At 41.6% G+C, this 18,871-nt stretch overlaps 2 protein-coding genes across 2 annotated transcripts; one reads left to right on the top strand and one right to left on the bottom strand.

Annotated features, from left to right (window-relative positions):
• Positions 1-2,002: 2,002 nt before the first annotated feature.
• Positions 2,003-3,775, top strand: LOC115166373 (uncharacterized). Its single transcript, XM_029720282.1, has 2 exons — positions 2,003-2,012; positions 3,021-3,775. Exons 1-2 carry the CDS (start codon positions 2,003-2,005, stop codon positions 3,773-3,775), a joined length of 765 nt encoding a protein of 254 aa, XP_029576142.1.
• A 728-nt stretch (positions 3,776-4,503) lies between these two features.
• Positions 4,504-18,552, bottom strand: igf3 (insulin-like growth factor 3). Its single transcript, XM_029719699.1, has 4 exons — positions 18,480-18,552; positions 16,823-16,967; positions 7,922-8,109; positions 4,504-6,855 (listed from the first exon to the last, which is right to left on the bottom strand). Exons 1-4 carry the CDS (start codon positions 18,534-18,536, stop codon positions 6,601-6,603), a joined length of 645 nt encoding a protein of 214 aa, XP_029575559.1. The 5' UTR covers positions 18,537-18,552; the 3' UTR covers positions 4,504-6,600.
• Positions 18,553-18,871: the final 319 nt, after the last annotated feature.

The following is an 18,871-nucleotide window of genomic DNA, read 5'->3' as shown; positions in this document are numbered from 1 at the left end:
CTGTTTGGAGAGCTCCTTGGTCTTCATGGTGCCGCTTACTTGGTGATGCCCCTTGCTTAGTGGTGTTGCAGACTCTGGGGCCTTTCAGAACAGGTGTATATATACTGAGATCATGTGACACTTAGATTGCACACAGGTGGACTTTATTTAACTAATTATGTGACTTCTGAAGGTAATTGGTTGCACTAGATCTTGTTTAGGGGCTTCATAGCAAAGGGGGTGAATTCACATGCACGCACCACTTTTCAGTTTTTAATTTTTTTAAACAAGTTCTTTTTTTAATTTCACTTCACCAATTTTGAATATTTTGTGTATGTCCATTACATAAAATCCAAATAAAAAACCCATTTAAATTACAGGTTGTAAAGCAACAAAATAGGAAAAACACCAAGGAGGATAAATACTTTTGCAAGGCACGGTATGTCACCATCAAAGTCATGCACTGACTTATTCCATTGCACAAGCCCACTGTCTCACAAACTCTGCCTCACTGCTAAATGTCAGATCTTAGATTTGCTGAGCTTGGCAAAACACAACTGTCTGTTGTGCAACAGGTTACTGAGCGAGAGTTATTACTATGTAGCCGTCAGTGACAGTGCACACTTTCCCTTCTTGTTTTTGCCCTGGGAACCTGGGTTCATTCCTGGCTATGGAGATCAAATATGACTGTGGGCATTATCAGAGAAGAGGACCGAAGTGAAATAGGGGAGTGAACGGCCCTATCTGGAGTAGCCTAATGACGCAGGCAGGCGCAGGGAAACAGGCTCTTTACTTAGGCGGTTATCAAGTGCCTGAGCAGCTGTTACTCAGTCGCTAAATTAAAAAGGCCAGTTCCATCTCCTTGTGCTGGAAAATGGATGTTTCAAACTGAATGAAAGGGTGAAGTCTGGTTTGTACCAGTCTTGTTGATGTGTCTTGTCGGTGTGAGGAGAGGGGGATTCAGTGAATATTATGTGAGACTACAGACAGTTTACGTTTGCAACAGCATGTGAAATGCAGTAGTCACAGTTATGTAAAAGAAGGAAGCTATACTTGGGTGCTCAACAATAAAGTTAACACTGTTGAATTGAACGTGTTTAACATATAATTTCAACTTGCTCTGCACCTGCAGTTCTGAAATAAACCAAATATTTTGCAGGCTGCTGTTGTTGCTTTCAGCCTTTTAAGGTGCAACATGTTGCCCTCCAGCCCATACAATATTCCCATAAAATCCTACTAATATCCTGCAGAAAATCCACTCTCCACACTAGGCGCATCTTGTAGAAGCACCATAAATTCTTAGAGAAATGTTTCACTGCCTTTGCACTCCTAACCGAAACTCAGAAACAACTGAGATTACCAACAACCTCCTGAGGAGAAAGGGCGCAATGCTACCCAGCATGGTGCAGAGGTCTTATAAGCCCCGTTTATATCTGGTGCTGACATGCATCCTTTGCTGACATGCATCCTCTGATTTAGACTTTTCATCTAGTAGGATTCGCTGCACACTATTGAGGAAGAGAATTGTCTTGTCACACTCACGTGTTTGACAACAGCTGTTAATAAGAATTAGGGGACGAGCTCTACAAAAATGTATGAACCTTAGCTTGCCTCATAACTGCTGAGTGATAGGAAGCATGAGCACCACCACCAATCAGCATGCACCACTGTGCACACCCGTCGTTACTATGACAATTAGCGTAGACATGTCGGCAAATAACTGCTGTCTGAACACACACATCCGATTTGGTCAGTTGTAACTTACTGTTTGGACAGTCAGTATTTTGAGTTTGCAGTGACCTTTTATTTAACATAGTTTGCGTGCCTTATTCTAATTTGCATGAATGTCTACGGTTTGCTGTGTCCGTCCCTCCTTATGAACTTTCTAATTGATTTATTGTAGACTCCTCCCCCTTGGCTTGTCTCCTTGGAGACCGGAGTTGGCTCAGGCCTGTCACACCTGGGCCTGATCAACTAACTTCCAGTTCTGGGGCTGCTGCTGGAGGAGGTACCAGTGGGCAAGATGGCAGATGGTGAGATGACACAAGGCAGAAAGAAGGGTGCAAGGTTCAAAGGTTAATCTGTGAAATACAAGCTGAGTACTTTCTCCTTTGAGTCAAGTACAGGACAGATAATTACATGTTCCGCTCCTGAAAACCCTGAGCAGTTGACAGACAGTGAACTCTCAGAAATTGAACATGACAGAAATGAAGAGGAAGAACCTCCGCCAACAGGTGAGGTGAAGGCTTCCGAGCCTCACCCCAATTATCAGGAAAATGCCCGAGATGACTTTGGCCCAGTGGGAGTATGATTTGTGGAGAAAGTGGATCCATTTGTGGTATCGGGCTGGGTGAAGAAGGATTTTGGTTCTGTCAATTTGGGCAAAGTATCCGGAAGTGGACTTGTGTTAATTACATTTTTTGTGTGTATGCTGCCCAGAGGGAGAAGGCGCTACGTGACTCGGGATGAGAGCTGTGTTCCGCTCTCCAGAGCAGAGCGCCACTGAAAGGAGTGATAACTGGGGTGGCGCTGAGGTGGATTGACTGAAGTTGAGGATTCTGTGTCTGATGCATGTCGTTTGGTTCGATGAGACTGACCTGGTCTGTCTGAGTTTTGATGCAGAGTGTTTGCCGGATAAAGTCATGCTAGGGTATATAAGTTGTGTAGGCCATCATTGTGAATAAGAATTTGTTCTTAACTGACTTGCCTAGTTAAATAATGGTTAAATAAATAAAAGTTATCCTGTGGTAACCAAACCCACTATGGTGTTTCAGGTGCCAAGTTTACAGTTTTGTTGCAGCAGTATGTTAGAGGGAGATTCTGAGGTGTGAGACGTGTGTAGGAGGGCATGGAACAAAGGAATGTGTAGTTTCAGTGGGGAAAGTGTTTCAATTGACCATGTTGCTGGGGACCAGAAATGTCCTGTGCGAGTGAGACCGGTTGAAGTTTCCAGGCTGAAAGCAGGCTCATACCCAGCTACCAATGACCTTGCAGCCAGAGGGGGACCAAACGTGTGAGTGTGGTCGAATACATCTGTTCAGAATGGCTCCCTTGTCACCACCTCAAGCTGAACCTCGGCAAGACGGAGCTGCTCTTCCTCCCGGGGAAGGACTGCCCGTTCCATGATCTCGCCATCACGGTTGACAACTCCCTTGTGTCCTCCTCCCAGAGTGCTAAGAACCTTGGCGTGATCCTGGACAACACCCTGTCGTTCTCCACTAACATCAAGGCGGTGACCCGATCCTGTAGGTTCATGCTCTACAACATTCGCAGAGTACGACCCTGCCTCACACAGGAAGCGGCGCAGGTCCTAATCCAGGCACTTGTCATCTCCCGTCTGGATTACTGCAACTCGCTGTTGGCTGGGCTCCCTGCCTGTGCCATCAAACCCCTACAACTCATCCAGAACGCCGCAGCCCGTCTGGTGTTCAACCTTCCCAAGTTCTCTCACGTCACCCCGCTCCTCCGCTCTCTCCACTGGCTTCCAGTTGAAGCTCGCATCCGCTACAAGACCATGGTGCTTGCCTACGGAGCTGTGAGGGGAACGGCACCTCCGTACCTTCAGGCTCTGATCAGGCCCTACACCCAAACAAGGGCACTGCGTTCATCCACCTCTGGCCTGCTCGCCTCCCTACCTCTGAGGAAGCACAGTTCCCGCTCAGCCCAGTCAAAACTGTTCGCCGCTCTGGCACCCCAATGGTGGAACAATCTCCCTCACGATGCCAGGACAGCGGAGTCAATCACCACCTTCCGGAGACACCTGAAACCCCACCTCTTTAAGGAATACCTGGGATAGGATAAAGTCATCCTTCTAACCCCCCCCCCCCCCCCTTTAAAGGATTTAGATGCACTATTGTAAAGTGTTTGTTCTACTGGATACTATAGGTGAATGCACCAATTTGTAAGTCGCTCTGGATAAGAGCGTCTGCTAAATGACTTAAATGTAAATGTTAAATGTCATGCATGTTTTCCTCTCCCTCCTGCAATGGACCAGGCCATGGGCTGGGTCCCATAGACGCTTGATGACAACAGACGACAGGGAGCGACTGCCAAACTACCAACAATGAAACTAACCAACGGCAGACGAGCAACCGACGAGAGTTGGCTGTGGCCATCCTGGACACCCCTCCAGCAGCACAGACCTTTGATTTTGGTTTGTGATTGTGTACTTCTGAGATTAAGTAAAAAACTCTAAACATTTAAACCTTGTCTGTGTGGTGGCCTGTGATCCTTAGAAACCTGTTTTGGACATTTACTCTACATTCCACTCGACACTTATTGATGCTTCTTGGAAAGATTATATTCTAATTGACTCAAAGTAACATTTGGAGTTATGGTACAATGGAGTTCGGGCTCTTGACTGTAGCAAATTACAGTTTGCTGCCATGCGCAGCCTTCAGACAAGAGGAAGGTAATGGAAAGATTAATAATGAATGTAGTTATTGTGGCAACTTGTGAATTGTACTAGCCTATGGCAAATTATATCAAATAGGACTTAAATGTCAAGACACAAATAGCCAGAAGTCAGGTGGTGGCATACATTGTATTACATCAAATATTGTGAACACTTCCAACGTAGTCAAAGTACAAAACAAGAAGCGTTGAACAAATTGCAATCTACACTTTTTGTATACGTCAAGCACTCAAATGCGGCTTGGATGGGTTGTTTCGGAGGACGTACGGCTCTCGACCTTCGCCTCTCCCGAGTCTGTACGGGAGTTGCAGCGATGAGACAAAACTACCAATTGGAAACCACAGAATTGGGGAGAAAAAGGGGTGTAAAAAATAACAAAAAAAGCATTCAAATAAATGGCAGCATAATGGTTCTCTTCATTCATCCAATAAACACTTTGGCTTTAAAGCAGATACATTGTAATAAATAGTTTAAAAAAAGATTGTCTCCATTCATAAACATTAGCCCTGGCCTGAGGCATGGCAACAGTAAATAATTATAGTAAGTCATCAAGTCACAGAAGAGGCCTGTACATAAGGCACATACGATTCATATTCAAAGATAAAGACATGGTGAGACAAAATACAGGTAAAATGCAAATCAAGTGTACTGATGCTGTTTAAATTGGAACCCAGTGCTGCTATTTGCAGTGCTTGTGGTGATAATAGTATAAAGTGAGGTTATCAATACAAAATAAGTTATATGCATATGAAATATAATGGTAGTGCTTTAATTTGATATATAGTGGGGTCTGAAATGATTGACACCCTTAAAAGATGAGCAAAAATGATTGTATAAAATAAATAATTTAAATACTGAGCTACTTACTGTATATTGTACATTTACATTATTTTATAATACAATTGTCCAGAGAAAGACTTTGTTTAACAAGTAATACTTATTTTTCTCAAAGTTAGGGGTAAAACTTGACACCCGTTTTCAATACTGCACCTTGCGAGGATAACGACACTGAGCCTTATCTAAAATGTTTGAGATTGGAGAACACATTGGGAGGGATCTTGGACCATTCCTCCATACAAAATCCTTCCAGATCCTTGATATTCATCTGTGCTTATAGACTGCCCTCTTCAATCCAAACCACACATTTTCAACTGGTTTCAAGTCCAGAGAATGAGATGGCCATTGTAAAATGTTGATTTTGCAGCCAATTAACCATTTCTCTGTGGATTTTGATGTGTGCTTGGGGTCATGGTCTTGCTGGAAGATCCATTTGCAGCCAAGTTTCAGCCTCCTGGCAGAGGCAACCAGGTTTTTGGCAAAAATGTCCTGGGTAAAGTTCATGATGCCGTTGAGCCCCGGGACCAGTGGAAGCAAAATGGCCCCAAAACATCAAAGATCCAACAACATATTTGACAGTAGGTATGGGGTTATTTTATGCTCATTGATTCTCATACATGTCAAACCCACCACTGGTGTGAGTGGCCAAAGAGTTCTATTTTCACATCATACAACAAATGGAAACGCCTGGAGCATGCTAAATGGCACTTGGATTGGAACCAGTGCTTTGGTCAGATGACATAAATAATGGTGGGTTTATCGTCGAAATGAGAACGCAGGAGCAGAAAATAACCCCATACCTACTGTCAAATATGGTGGTGGATCTTTGATGTTATGGGGCTATTTGGCTTACATGGTGAAATTGTCATAATAACCTGTAAATTACTTGCTTCTTTCATAAGGAACTATATATTGTAATTACCGATTGGGTTTAATTATTCTAGGTATGATACCACAATTTTATTGTAAATACCTTTTACTTCTGGAATGCAAATTCTTTTTGATAACTTCTTCCCCTTTATTTATAATGCATTCACATAATTGTGCTATTGTTAGAACGCAAGAAGAATTGAAACAAATGTACACTATTTGGCATGCTGCTAAAGAACATCAGGGGTACAGAACGATTCCAGGACAAGTCCTGCAACTTAGGCATAATTTATTATATACCCAAAATATCAATGTTAAATTTATAACATGACAAAGCAGAACTAGATCATTGTATTTTTTTCATAGTTCCTCTGCCTAGTGTTTTAAAGTGCATTGGGTGTACTGGATTGACTTGTCAGTCTCACAGCCAAGAATAAAAAGATCAGAGATATTTTGTGCCCAGTTCAGACTGTTCATCTCAGTTTCTTGAAATGCTGGACTCAAAAAAGGTCAAAGATCACAATGGCCGTGTTGTTGTTGCTGCTGCTTTGAAGGGATTTCTTGAGTCTGAGGGAATCCTTGTCTGGTGTTTTTGCTGTGTTCCCCTCAGCACTAACCCTTTGAGGTCTCTGGTGTACATAATGCACTTTATTTTGATGATGCACACTGTGGGTCTGCCTCTCTTCATCATGACTTGACTCAAGTTTCCAGTGGTTCATTATTCTCCTCCGAAAAACAGTCTGAAATTGCTCCTCCTAGAAATGACAAAGTAAATACAGGTTGTTTTAAATTCAAGATTGAGGGAGCTACTAGTTTCAAATAGTAGTCACACCCTGTGGATGTGCTGTCCCCTCTAGTATGTGTGTGCATGTGTTAAACTTTATGGATGTGTTAGACGGATGGTTGGATGTGTTCAACTTTTCAAACACCAATTCCAAGGCCTTCCAAGTAAGAGCTTTAGAATGAGGTTGACTTTTAACATTTCTATGGGACTGATACCAGTGGCGGTTCTAGCTTGTATGGCACCCTGGGCGAACCCCCATCCCCTTCAGCAAACCCCACCCCAAAAAAAGAGCACCATTCTGCACTAACTAATTTTTATTCAGACATTTGGAACACCACAAATAAAAATCTATACATAAATAAGACTCAGAAATATCAAAAAGTAGTAACAAAGACAAATAGAAACAAATTTGTGATGATTTGCCACTGGAGCATCAATACATTACCCATCCCCCAACACTGTCAACCAAGAGTCAAGACTAAACCAATTCACCTTGGTGGTGTGCAGACTGGTTTTATATTATTCTTTTATAACAATTTCGCACAACAACAAAAAAGTCAACAATGTGTCTGTGAAACTATATATTCACAGTATTATGAATGAATTGGGGTTTATTTGGTAGCATTTGGTAGTGTGACTGATTTTACTAATTGCATTAGTACTGTACAAAGTTAGAGGTGCGCTATTTGATAGATTCCCCCGCTCCCTCTACCTCGGGCTTCCAGTGGGGAGACCTGAGGTCAACCTACCCCTGTCCCCCTCCCCATCTCGTACTTCTGAGTGGGAGACCTTTCAGGCAGTAGCCTGCCTAGCTCACAAACTACAATCAGGGCGCCCACTCCGACAAGGTTAATTGACCCACAGTCCCACACGGTGACATGATATCATTGACGTGATGCGCAAATGAGCGATAGAAAACCGACCGCCCAAATGACACCATTACTACTTTTGTTGTGCGGGCGCCCCGTGCCGCCCCGGGCAAGATGCCGCCTATACCTAAATCCACCACTAGTTGATACCCAAGTGAGGTCTCTTACCATAACCTGCTGAGACGTGAGGGGAGCGTGACGTCGGGTCCGCTTTGGCTTTGCGCAGTAGCTCTCCAAATGCTGCAGGTCGCAGGCCTTTAAGCAACACTGCTCCACAATTCCCTTCCCTCTCATCCGAGTCCCATTCCCTCTGAGGCGAGGACCATTCCCTCGGGTGGATCGAAGTCCGTTCGGTGCTGTAACAAGAAAAAAAGTATTTGGATCAGATCATGAAACACTGCGCTGTCTTGAAGAGTTGCATACACATCTAGCAGGTGGGGGGCTGAAACTGAAAAATCAGGAAGTTGATCGATATACGTCGAGGGAGCAGCTGTTTTTTTGTATATGACAATTAAATATTATTATAATTACTTTAAGTTTGTTGGCACCTTCAAGTCTTGCAAATTCCCCCAGAAAACGTATATTTCAACTGTCTGCTCAGGCAAATGTGCAAACTGCTAAACTTGGAACCAATCAGAACTCCCGTATATACCCCTCGTGATAAAGGCAGCCAATGGCCAGCTTCTATCTAAAATTTAAACACAGCCTACCATGAAATTGTGATCTGCTGTCAGTGTGTTAAGAGGAACTAACATTAGCTCCCAAAGACAAATAAGATAAATATCTGTTTGAGTGCACCTGAAATATGTAGCATACAATACGAATGGTCTTGATCATATGAAATACTAACTCCATTGACCAATTAGCAGTAGCATGAAGTACTTTTAATTACAAATATTTAAAAAGTACTTACAGTTGAAGTCAAAAGTTTACATACACTTAGGTTGGAGTCATCAAAACTTGTTTTTTAACCACTCCACAAATTTCTTGTTAACAATTTATAGTTTTAGCAAGTCAGTTAGGACATCTACTTTGTGCATGACAAGTAATCGAACAATTGTTTGACAGATTATTTAACGTGTAATTCACTGTATCACAATTCCAGTGGGTCAGAAGTTTACATACACTAAGTTGACTGTGCCTTTAAACAGCTTAGAAAATTCCAGAAAATGATGTCATGGCTTTAGAAACTTCTGATAGGCTAATTGACATCATTTGAGTCAATTGGAGGTGTACCTATGGATGTATTTCAAGGCCTACCTTCAAACTCAGTGCCTCTTTGCTTGACATCATGGGAAAATCAAAAGAAATCAGCCAATACCTCAGAAAAAAATGGTAGACCTCCACAAGTCTGGTTCATCCTTGGGAGCAATTTCCAAACGCCTGAAGGTACCACGTTGATCTGTACAAACAATACTACACAGGTATAAACATCAAGGGACCGCACAGCCATCATACCACTCAGGAAGGAGATGCATTCTGTCTCCTAGAGATGAACGTTCTTTGGTGCGAAAAGTGCAAATCAATCCCAGAACAACAGCAAAGGACCTTGTGAAGATGCTGGATGAAACACGTACAAAAGTATCTATATCCACAGTAAAACGATTCCTATATCGACATAACCCGAAAGGCCGCTCAGCAAGGCAGAAACCACTGCTCCAAAACCGCCATAAAAAAAGCCAGACTACAGTTTGTAACTGCACATGGGGACAAATATCATACTTTTTGGAGAAATGAAACAAAAAAAGAACTGTTTGTCCATAATAACCATCACTATGTTTGGAGGAAAAAGGGGGAGGCTTGCAAGCCGAAGAACTCCATCCCAACCGTGAAGCACGGGGGTGGCAGCATCATGTCGTGGGGGTGCTTTGCTGCAGGAGGGACTGGTGCACTTCACAAAATAAGATGGCATCATGAGGCAGGAAAATGATGTGGATATATTGAAGCAACATCTCAAGACATCAGTCAGGAAGTTAAAGCTTGGTCGCAAATGGGTCTTCAAAATGGACAATGACCCCAAGCATACTTCCAAAGTTGTGGCAAAATGGCTTAAGGACAACAAAGTCAAGGTATTGGAGTGGCCATCACAAAGCCCTGACCTCAATCCTGTGGGCAGAACTGAAAAAGTGTGTGGAGCAAGGAGGCCTACAAACCTGACTCAGTTACACCAGCTCTGTCAGGAGGAATGGGCCAAAATTCACCCAACTTATTTTGGGAAGCTTGTGGAAGGCTACCCGAAACGTTTGACTCAAGTTAAACAATTTAAAGACAATGTTACCAAATAGTAATTGAGTGTATGTAAACTTCTGACCCACTGGGAATGAGATGAAAGAAATAAAAGCTGAAAGAAATCATTCTCGCCACTATTATTCTGACATTTCACATTCTTAAAATAAAGTGGTGATCCTAACTGACCTAATACAGGGCATTTTTACTAGGATTAAATGTCAGGAATTGTGAAAAATAGTTTAAATGTATTTGGCTAAGCTGTATGTAAACTTCCGACTTCAATTGTAAGTTTTTTTGGCCATCTATACTTTATATCTTTGACAAAATCATAAAGAAAATGTACTGGTTACCAATGTAATTAGAACAGTAAAAAGTATGTTTTTGTATGTAATTGTAATTATAAATTGAGTGGTTCGAGCCCTAAATGCTGATTGGCTGACAGCTGTGGTATATCAGACCGTATACCAAGGGTATGACAAACATTTATTTTTACTGTTCTAATTACATTGGTAACCAGTTTATAATAGCAATAAGGCTAAGGGCTGTGTCCAGGCATACATTTTCCATGACACCCAAAGGTACTCGTTACATTTCGAATACTAGCAGGACAGGAAAACGGTCCAATTCACACACTTATCAAGAGAACTTCCCTGGTCATCCCTACGGCCTCTGATCTGACTCACTAAACACAAATACTTAGTTTGTAAATTATGTCTGAGTGTGGGAGTGTGCCCCCGGCTATCTGTGTAAAGTTAAAAAAATAAAAATAAAAAAAACAAAAAAAAAATATTTGTGCCATCTGGTTGGCTTAATATAAGGAAGGTGAAATGATTTATACTTTTACTTTTGATTCGAAGTATATGAAAAAAAAAAAAAAAAAATTACTGGGTGACTCACTTTTACAGGTGTCATTTTCTATAAAAAAAGATATCTTCACTTTTACTCAAGATAAATTGTGTACTTTCCCCCCCACTGCCATTTAGCTAACTTATTGAAAGCTAGCCAATGTTACAGTAAACTAGCCTAGCCAGCTGTAAACGTCCAGTAGCGGTGCATAGATAAAAATCACTGCGGAAGCCAAGCCAAGCCAGTAAAAAAAAGCCATATTACAACCTACACAACATGACCAAAAGTATGTGGACACCTACTCGTCAACATCTCATTCCAAAATCATGGGCATTAATATGGAGTTGGTCCCCCCTTTGCTGCTATAACTGCCTCCACTATTCTGGGAAGGCTTTCCACTAGATGTTGGAATATTGCTGCAGGGACTTGCTTCCATTCAGCTACAAGAGCATTAGTGAGGTTGGGCACTGATGTTAGGCAATTAGGCCTGGCTCGCAGTCGGCGTTCCAAATCATCCCAAAGTTGTTTGATTGGGTTGAGGTCAGGGCTCTGTGCAGGCCAGTCAAGTTCTTCCACACAGATCTCGACAAACCATTTCTGTATGGACCTCGCTTTGTGCATGGGGGAACTGTCATGCTGAAACAGGAAAGGGCCTTCCCCAAACTGTTGCCACAAAGCTCGATGCACGGAATCGTCTGAATGTCATAGTATGCTGTAGAATTAAGATTTCCCTTCACTGGATCTAAGGGGCCTAGCCCAAATCATGAAAAACAGCCCCAGACCATTATTCCTCCTCCACCAAACTTTACAGTTGGCACTACGCATTTGGACAGATAGCGTTCTCCTGGCATCTGCCAAACCCAGATTTGTCCGTTGGACTGTCAGATGGTGAAGTGTGATTCATCACTCCAGAGAACGCATTTCCATTTCTCCAGAGTCCAAAGGCGGCGAGCTTTACACCACTCCAGCCGACACTTGGCAATGCGCATGGTGATCTTAGGCTTGTGTGCGACTGCTCGGCCATGGAAACCCATTTCATGAAGCTCCCAACAAACAGTTCTTGTGCTGACATTGCTTCCAAAGGCAGTTTGGAACTCAGTAGTGAGTGCTGCAACCGAGGACAGCATTTTAATTCGCATCAGTGGTCCCGTTCTGTGAGCTTGTGTGGCCTAATTAAATTGGAAGTTATCAATTGTGATCATGGTCACTGCTCTAATGCAAATGTATCATTTGCCACCTTTAATGCCAGTTTCATTGTGGACTTTTCCCTGAAATGAGATGTTGGCATATTGGCCTATCAGGGACTATAGGCTAGCTCAGCAAACCATGGCAAAATTGAATTGCAATTCTAAACTCAGAATTTAGTCAGTAGCCTATGCCTATTGAAATAAGTCAATCTCGCAAATAGGCAATTTTTAACAGTTCCTATTCTTAAAATCTGGCACATCATTTGTTTTTTGAAGTTCGTCTAAGTGTTTTTTTTCATCACTCAAACGCTCCTGTCGGATATATCTGTAGTTATGCACATTCACAAACAGGGTTTACTTAAGAAATAATACCTGAGAAGGTTTTGGTATATGGACAATATACAACGGCTAAGGGCTGTTCTTAGGCACGACGCAACGTATAAACTGGTTACCAATGTAATTAGAGAAGTAAAAAGAAATGTTTGTCATACCCGTGGTATACTGATATACCACGGCTGTCAGCCAATCAGCATTTAAGACTCGAACCACCCAGTTTTCGAACCACCCATTGATAGGCTAAAATAGAACTCCTTTCTATTTCTGACCCAGATCTCGCTGAAAGTCCTGCCTCTCCCATCTCCTCATTGGTTTGAAAGACGAACTGTTGACGGTTGTCGTGGTAAAACTATGAACGTTTAGATGCCAATCGCCATATAAGTTAAACGATAAAAAAGCCTGGAAAGAGGAGAGCTAAATAGGACAAATTAGCTAGCAAGTGCAAGCTTACTAGCTAAATTGCAATACATGTTTAATGCTTTTCGATCTGTCCCTAAATGAATGTAATTGGTTTAGAGTTTGTTTTGATATTTTAACCTGCGTGTCGTGATCGCGTTTGGTGTAGGGGGACAAAATAAATGTATGCACGATAGCGCACACGCGCAGCCGGTTTGGGTTCCGTGTGACAGTCTGAGGCAGGGTGCTCTGCAATCACCGACTCCAAGTATTGAAAGGGATATGTAGCATTTCTTATTTGTCAGTTTGAATAAAATTAGTGGGTCCTGCCATGATATTAGCTTTACACGACTTGTCCTATAGATTTTTGCAGCTTTAAATTATTACTTGGAATAAACATAGCTAAACCGCTCCTTGTCCCAGAATGACATGCTTGCTAGTGATAAAGTTATCTGCTCCTGCTAGTTAGAAATGATCTACTTATAGTAACTTGCTAGCTACATTACTAAGGTTGCGGCGTTCTAAGTCGGGAGTCATTTTACAGCTTGCACTGATGCGATGCCATCACGTTTCTATAACTAGTTAGCTAAATTACAAACAAATAAAAAAATACTTACCATACAGGAGTCAAACAGATCTCTAGCTGTAACCCGCTTTCTACTACTAAAAATATGGATCACGTGAATGGCAAACGTGTGCTTGCAGAGATAGTACATGAATTTTGATTGGTTTACAGTTTAGTACTGGGCTGCGTTTGCCTGTCCAGCTAGTGAAGATAAAAGCAGAGTTTATCTTGATAAAAGTACGTTATTTTGAAAATGTTCAATAATTGACATTGCCAACAAACGGAAATGTGTTCAGAAATAGTAAATATACACAATATGTAAAAACCAGCTCCTCCTTCAACAGAGATGGATGTTTGCATAGTAGTATTTCACATTTGTGTGCATGTCTTTGTCTATCAGTGTTTTGTTACTTCTCATGTTTTGTGTTTTTTGTGGACCTCAGGAAGAGTAGCTGCTGCTTCTGCAAAAGCTAAAAAAAGTGGGGATCCAAATAAACAAATAAATATTGAAAAACAGAATTTCCTCCATCCACAGGCTATAATTCTCAACCTGTTTTATATAACAGGTTGAGATGTCAGAGTAGTGGCAACTCCTACTTGCCCTCCAAGGCCCACCCATGGCTGCACCCCTGCCCAGTCATGTGAAATCCGTAGGTTAGGGCTTAATGAATTTATTTAAATTGACTGATTTCCTTTTATGAACTCAGTAAAATTGTTTTAATTGTTGCGTTTATATTTTAGTTCAGTATATACATACACTACTGTTAAAAAGTTTTAGGTCACTTAGAATGTCCTTGTTTTTGAAATAAAAGCTAATTTGGCTTTTTCTTCTTTGCAAGGCCAGCATCCCGGAGTTGCCACTTCACTGTTGACATCTAATGTACTTTTCCTTATGCTCACTTGTGCACCGGGGCCTCCCACTCCTCTTTCTATTCTGGTTAGAGCCAGTTTGCGCTGTTCTATGAAGGGAGTAGTACACAGCGTTGTACGAGATCTTCAGTTTCTTGGCATTTTCTCGCATGGAATTGCCTTCATTTCTCAGAACAAGAATAGACTGATGAATTTCAGAAGAAAGTTAATTGTTTTTGGCCATTTTGAGCCTGTAATCGAACCCACAAATGCTGATGCTCCAGATACTCAACTTTTATTCCTTCTTTAAATCAGGACAACAATTTTCAGCAAAAGGGTTTTCTAATGATCAATTAGCCTTTGAAAATGATAAACTTGGATTAGCTAACAACGTGCCATTGGAACACAGGAGTGATGTTGCCAATAATGGGCCTCTGTACACCTATGAAGATATTCCATTAAAAGATCTGCGGTTTCCAGCTACAATAGTCATTTACAACATTAACAATGTCTACACTGTATTTCTGATACATTTGATGTTATTTTAATGGACAGAAAATGTGCTTTCCTTTCAAAAACAAGGAGATTTCTAAGTGACCCCAAACTTTTTGAACAGTAGTGAATATTTCAGGATGTTGTGTATACCTGGAAATAATCAGATTAATTTTATTTACCTTTATTTAACTAGGCAAGTCAGTTAAGAACAAATTCTTATTTTCAATGACGGCCTAGGAAGAGTCGGTTAACTGCCTTGTTCAGGGGCAGAACGACAGATGTTTACCTTGTCAGCTCTGGGATTCGATCTTGCAACCTTCCTTTCACTAGTCCAACACTCTAACCACTAGGCTACCTGCTGCCCAAAACATCACAGTTTTGAAAACATAGCTTGTCCAAAAGTGGTCTTTTGGCACAACATAACCTGTCCCGTGGCTCAACTTACCCCATACCCAGGGTAACTTAAGCAGGATATACATTTCTGTGTTGAATTAAATATTACCACTGCCCTTTTAAAACAATCTATATCTTTATCTCTGCTTTTTGTTTTTAACACAACATAGGCCAGGCCCGGTTCTTACCTCATACCCAAGTGTTAATGCCTTGCTTGCATTACGCCTGGGAAGAAAACACTTAAATTCACTCAACCATTAGCTCAACTTACCCCAAGCAAACATTTTGACTATATTAGCCCACACAGCTATACTGAACAAAAATATAAAATGCAACATGTAAAGTGTTGGTCCCATGTTTCATGAGCTGAAATATAAGACAGACATTTTCTGTACGCACCAAAAGCTTATTTCTCTAAAATGTTGAGCACAAATTTGTTTACATCCCTGTTAGTGAGCATTTTATAATTTTTCAAGATAAATCTATCCATCTGACAGGTGTGGCATATCACAGCATGATCATTACACAGATGCACCTTATGCTGGGGACAATAGGCCACTCTAAAATGTGCAGTTTTGTCACAACGCCACAGATGTCTCAAGTTGAGGGAGCATACAATTGGCATGCTGACTGCAGGAATATCCACCAGAGCTGTTGCCAGAGAATTGAGTGTTAATTTATCATCAACTATAAGCCGCCTACATCGTTTTGAAAATTTGGCTGTAAATCCAACCGGCCTCACAACCACGTGTAACCACACCAGCCCAGGACATCCACATCCAGCTGAAGACTATTTCTGTCTGCAATAAAGAAAACATTTCTGATTGGCAGGGCCCGGCTCCCCAGTGGGTGAGCCTGGCTCCCAAGTGGTGGGCTAATGCCCTCCCAGGCCCACCCATGGCTGCGCCCTGCCCAGTGATGTGAAGTCCATATGAATTTAAATTGACTGATTTCCTTATGAACTAACTCAGCAAACTCTTTGAAATTGTTGCATGTTGCATTTATATTTTTGTTCAGTATACAGTAGGATGCACTTTCTTGCTAGGTGTAGGACCTCATATTGAAGTATAGAACAATCTTAAAAGTATCTACTTTGGTGTAGATGCAAGCATGAAACTCCTAACACAAATTCATTTGACTTGGTAAAAATATGTTTTTTGGACCATGTGGTTTCTTTCTTCACAGACTACATAAAATGATGACCCCTTCCTAAATATTTGGTCAAATGATACATTTTGTGTATGGTTTCCTAGAAACCAGCGTGGCTCAACTTACCCCACTCTCCCCTACTGCAGTTCTCTATGCTTTTCTTCCCTGTTTAATACACTTGCCTTTACATAAAATTGCACATAGTCAGTTGTATTATTTATTGTTATAGCTACGGCTATCGCTCTAATGTAGGCAAAATGTTCTTGTTAGCACTCTGTCATCTTGTTGGATGAGAAAGAAGCATGATATCAGGCTGTGAAAGTGGCCTTGGTGGAATAAGGGTAAAGGTGATTAGGTGAGAGGGCTTACGGGTAGTATGTCTGGTCATACTGCTAAAGTCTCAGCATGGGATACTTTTTTCCCCCTTCAAATTAATGGCTATTTGCCTGTAAGAAATGTCCCAGTATACATTTTCTTCTGAGCATTGAGTTGTAACACTGGTGTCAGCAGTGGAATTCAGTGACCATGTGGTGTTTCTCTGACAGAAAGAGGGAGCATACCATCTAAACAGCGGGACATTAAATGGCAAGTAGCAGCACAAAAGGTGACAACAGGGAACCTTACCTCTGTAAAATCCACGGTCTCCGCACACAAACTCTAGGTGGGCAACAAGTTCAGATCCACAGCGTGCTCTTGACTCTGCATGGTCTGGTAGAGCTGCAAGGCACAAGATGGAGTACAGCACACCAACGCTCCGCCAACATAGCACCTAAGAAAGAATACACTGTAATAATCAATATTTAGCACCACTCATCTGACTGAGCACAACGGTCTTGTCCAAGCTGCCACTACATTATTAACACCAGCAGATTAACACATGCAAAAACATGAGTTGAAGATAAAAAAAATGTTTGCGTAGGCTTAATCATACATTTCCACAGGTGGCATAAAACCTACAAATAATAATTTATTTGCTGGTTATAACTTTCACTGTAATAAAGCTTAACACTTGGCAGTTAGTAATTATAGATTACTATTCAGTTGATAAGCAAGGAAACTCATAAATATTCAAGACAAAGACATCCAACCAACAAAGTAGGAGGAGAGTCTCCATGCACACTATCAAAACAGCTATTTCAAACCAACGCATGGCAACAAACACTACCCCCCAAATATTATCCTTATCAAGCAAAGAGCACATAGCGGTTACCCCGTATTAACCTTGATGCTTGTTTTAGTACAGCGAGTTACAAAATAAAGATTCATAATTCAGCTAGGATAGAATTATGGATGATAGCAGCCTTAAAATACAACCACCTCCTCCTTCACTCTGGCAAGGCTACTCTGCCCTCCCCTCTAGAAAGATACCGTAGAAAGGAGGATGCTCCATTTCTACTGAGGCCTACATTTCACCTGTACACTTCCATTCCCATGTACATCTCAGGGACCCAAAAGTAGACAACTTTGCATCCAATCCTCTGATGCTTTACAACTGAGGACATAATTGCTCCTTCAATACCAAGTTCTTCCTTGCAGAAAAAGCAGCAAATATGCATGTAGATTAGATATGGCATCATAATGAAGTGTATACATTGCTCATAGAAAGTACATTATTAAGGGTGACAAGAATCACCTACTAATTTTGAGCTGCACTGATGTCAAAATTGTCCATGCAGGTAATTATTGCAATACAACAACAATGAACCCACTGGGCAAATGAGAGTTGCAGTGCAGAACATAAATATTATATTTTTATGGTGCAGTCTGCTGATAGGAATGTCATGAGCTGGAGGTGAAGGGCCTCCAGCTCATGACATTCAGACAAATACAACACTTTGCAGCCTCAAAAGCACTGGGTAGATATTCCACTGCATCCCACACAGCCAAAGATGCATCATGTGAACTTGCTAAACTGTGCATCCCTAAATTTGCCACCATGTAGGTGGATATTTAAATGCTATGTAGTGAAAATATCACATTTCAATTTCCGCAAAGCCACATAACTCCACATAAGAGCATGCATATTATACTGTTTGTAAACTAAAAACTGTTTTTAATATCTGTAAAGAAAATACATTGTCACTAGGGACCAATAGCTTGATGCAACTTCTACTTTGGGCCGGTTTCTTGGACAGATTAGCATAAATCTATTCCTGGACTAAAGCATGCTCAATAGACCATCTCCAAATCCAACCTCCTGGTAAAACTTCACAGTACAAATAAATGTCAATAACCACTGTTCCAGAATTAGTTCAATGTTCTCCTGGGTGACCGTACATACCTTCAGTGTGCATCCTCTGGCAGACGACCAGTGAAGTGAGGGCTCAGAGGAGTGCATCTTGTCGGTCGGTCTGTCTTTCTGTCCAGTCGTAGGCCTTGGAACTGCAGTCTTATACTCACAACCAGAGGGGGAAGGACCAGTAGCTCAGTAGCTCCCTCCCTCCATTCTAGGCATCCTCCCTGGCCGAAAGAGAAAGGGTGTAATCTATTGGATCGTGTCCAAATCAAAAGTACTATCATGCCAACTTCCTGCCTCTCATTGTCATGCCAAACAAGATCAGATCAAATCTGGGACCAGGATAATTGAAAAGGTTTTGCAGGTTGTAAAATACTGTAACCCAGGATGACCTCCAGTGCTTACAATGCCTGTTACACTGTATAGGCCAAGGTAAG

The sequence above is a fragment of the Salmo trutta genome, chromosome 28, assembly GCF_901001165.1.
Source record: "Salmo trutta chromosome 28, fSalTru1.1, whole genome shotgun sequence".
Taxonomy (NCBI): domain Eukaryota; kingdom Metazoa; phylum Chordata; class Actinopteri; order Salmoniformes; family Salmonidae; genus Salmo; species Salmo trutta.
Note: the sequence above shows the minus strand (reverse complement) of the source record. Positions and strands in the feature narration are given on the sequence as shown.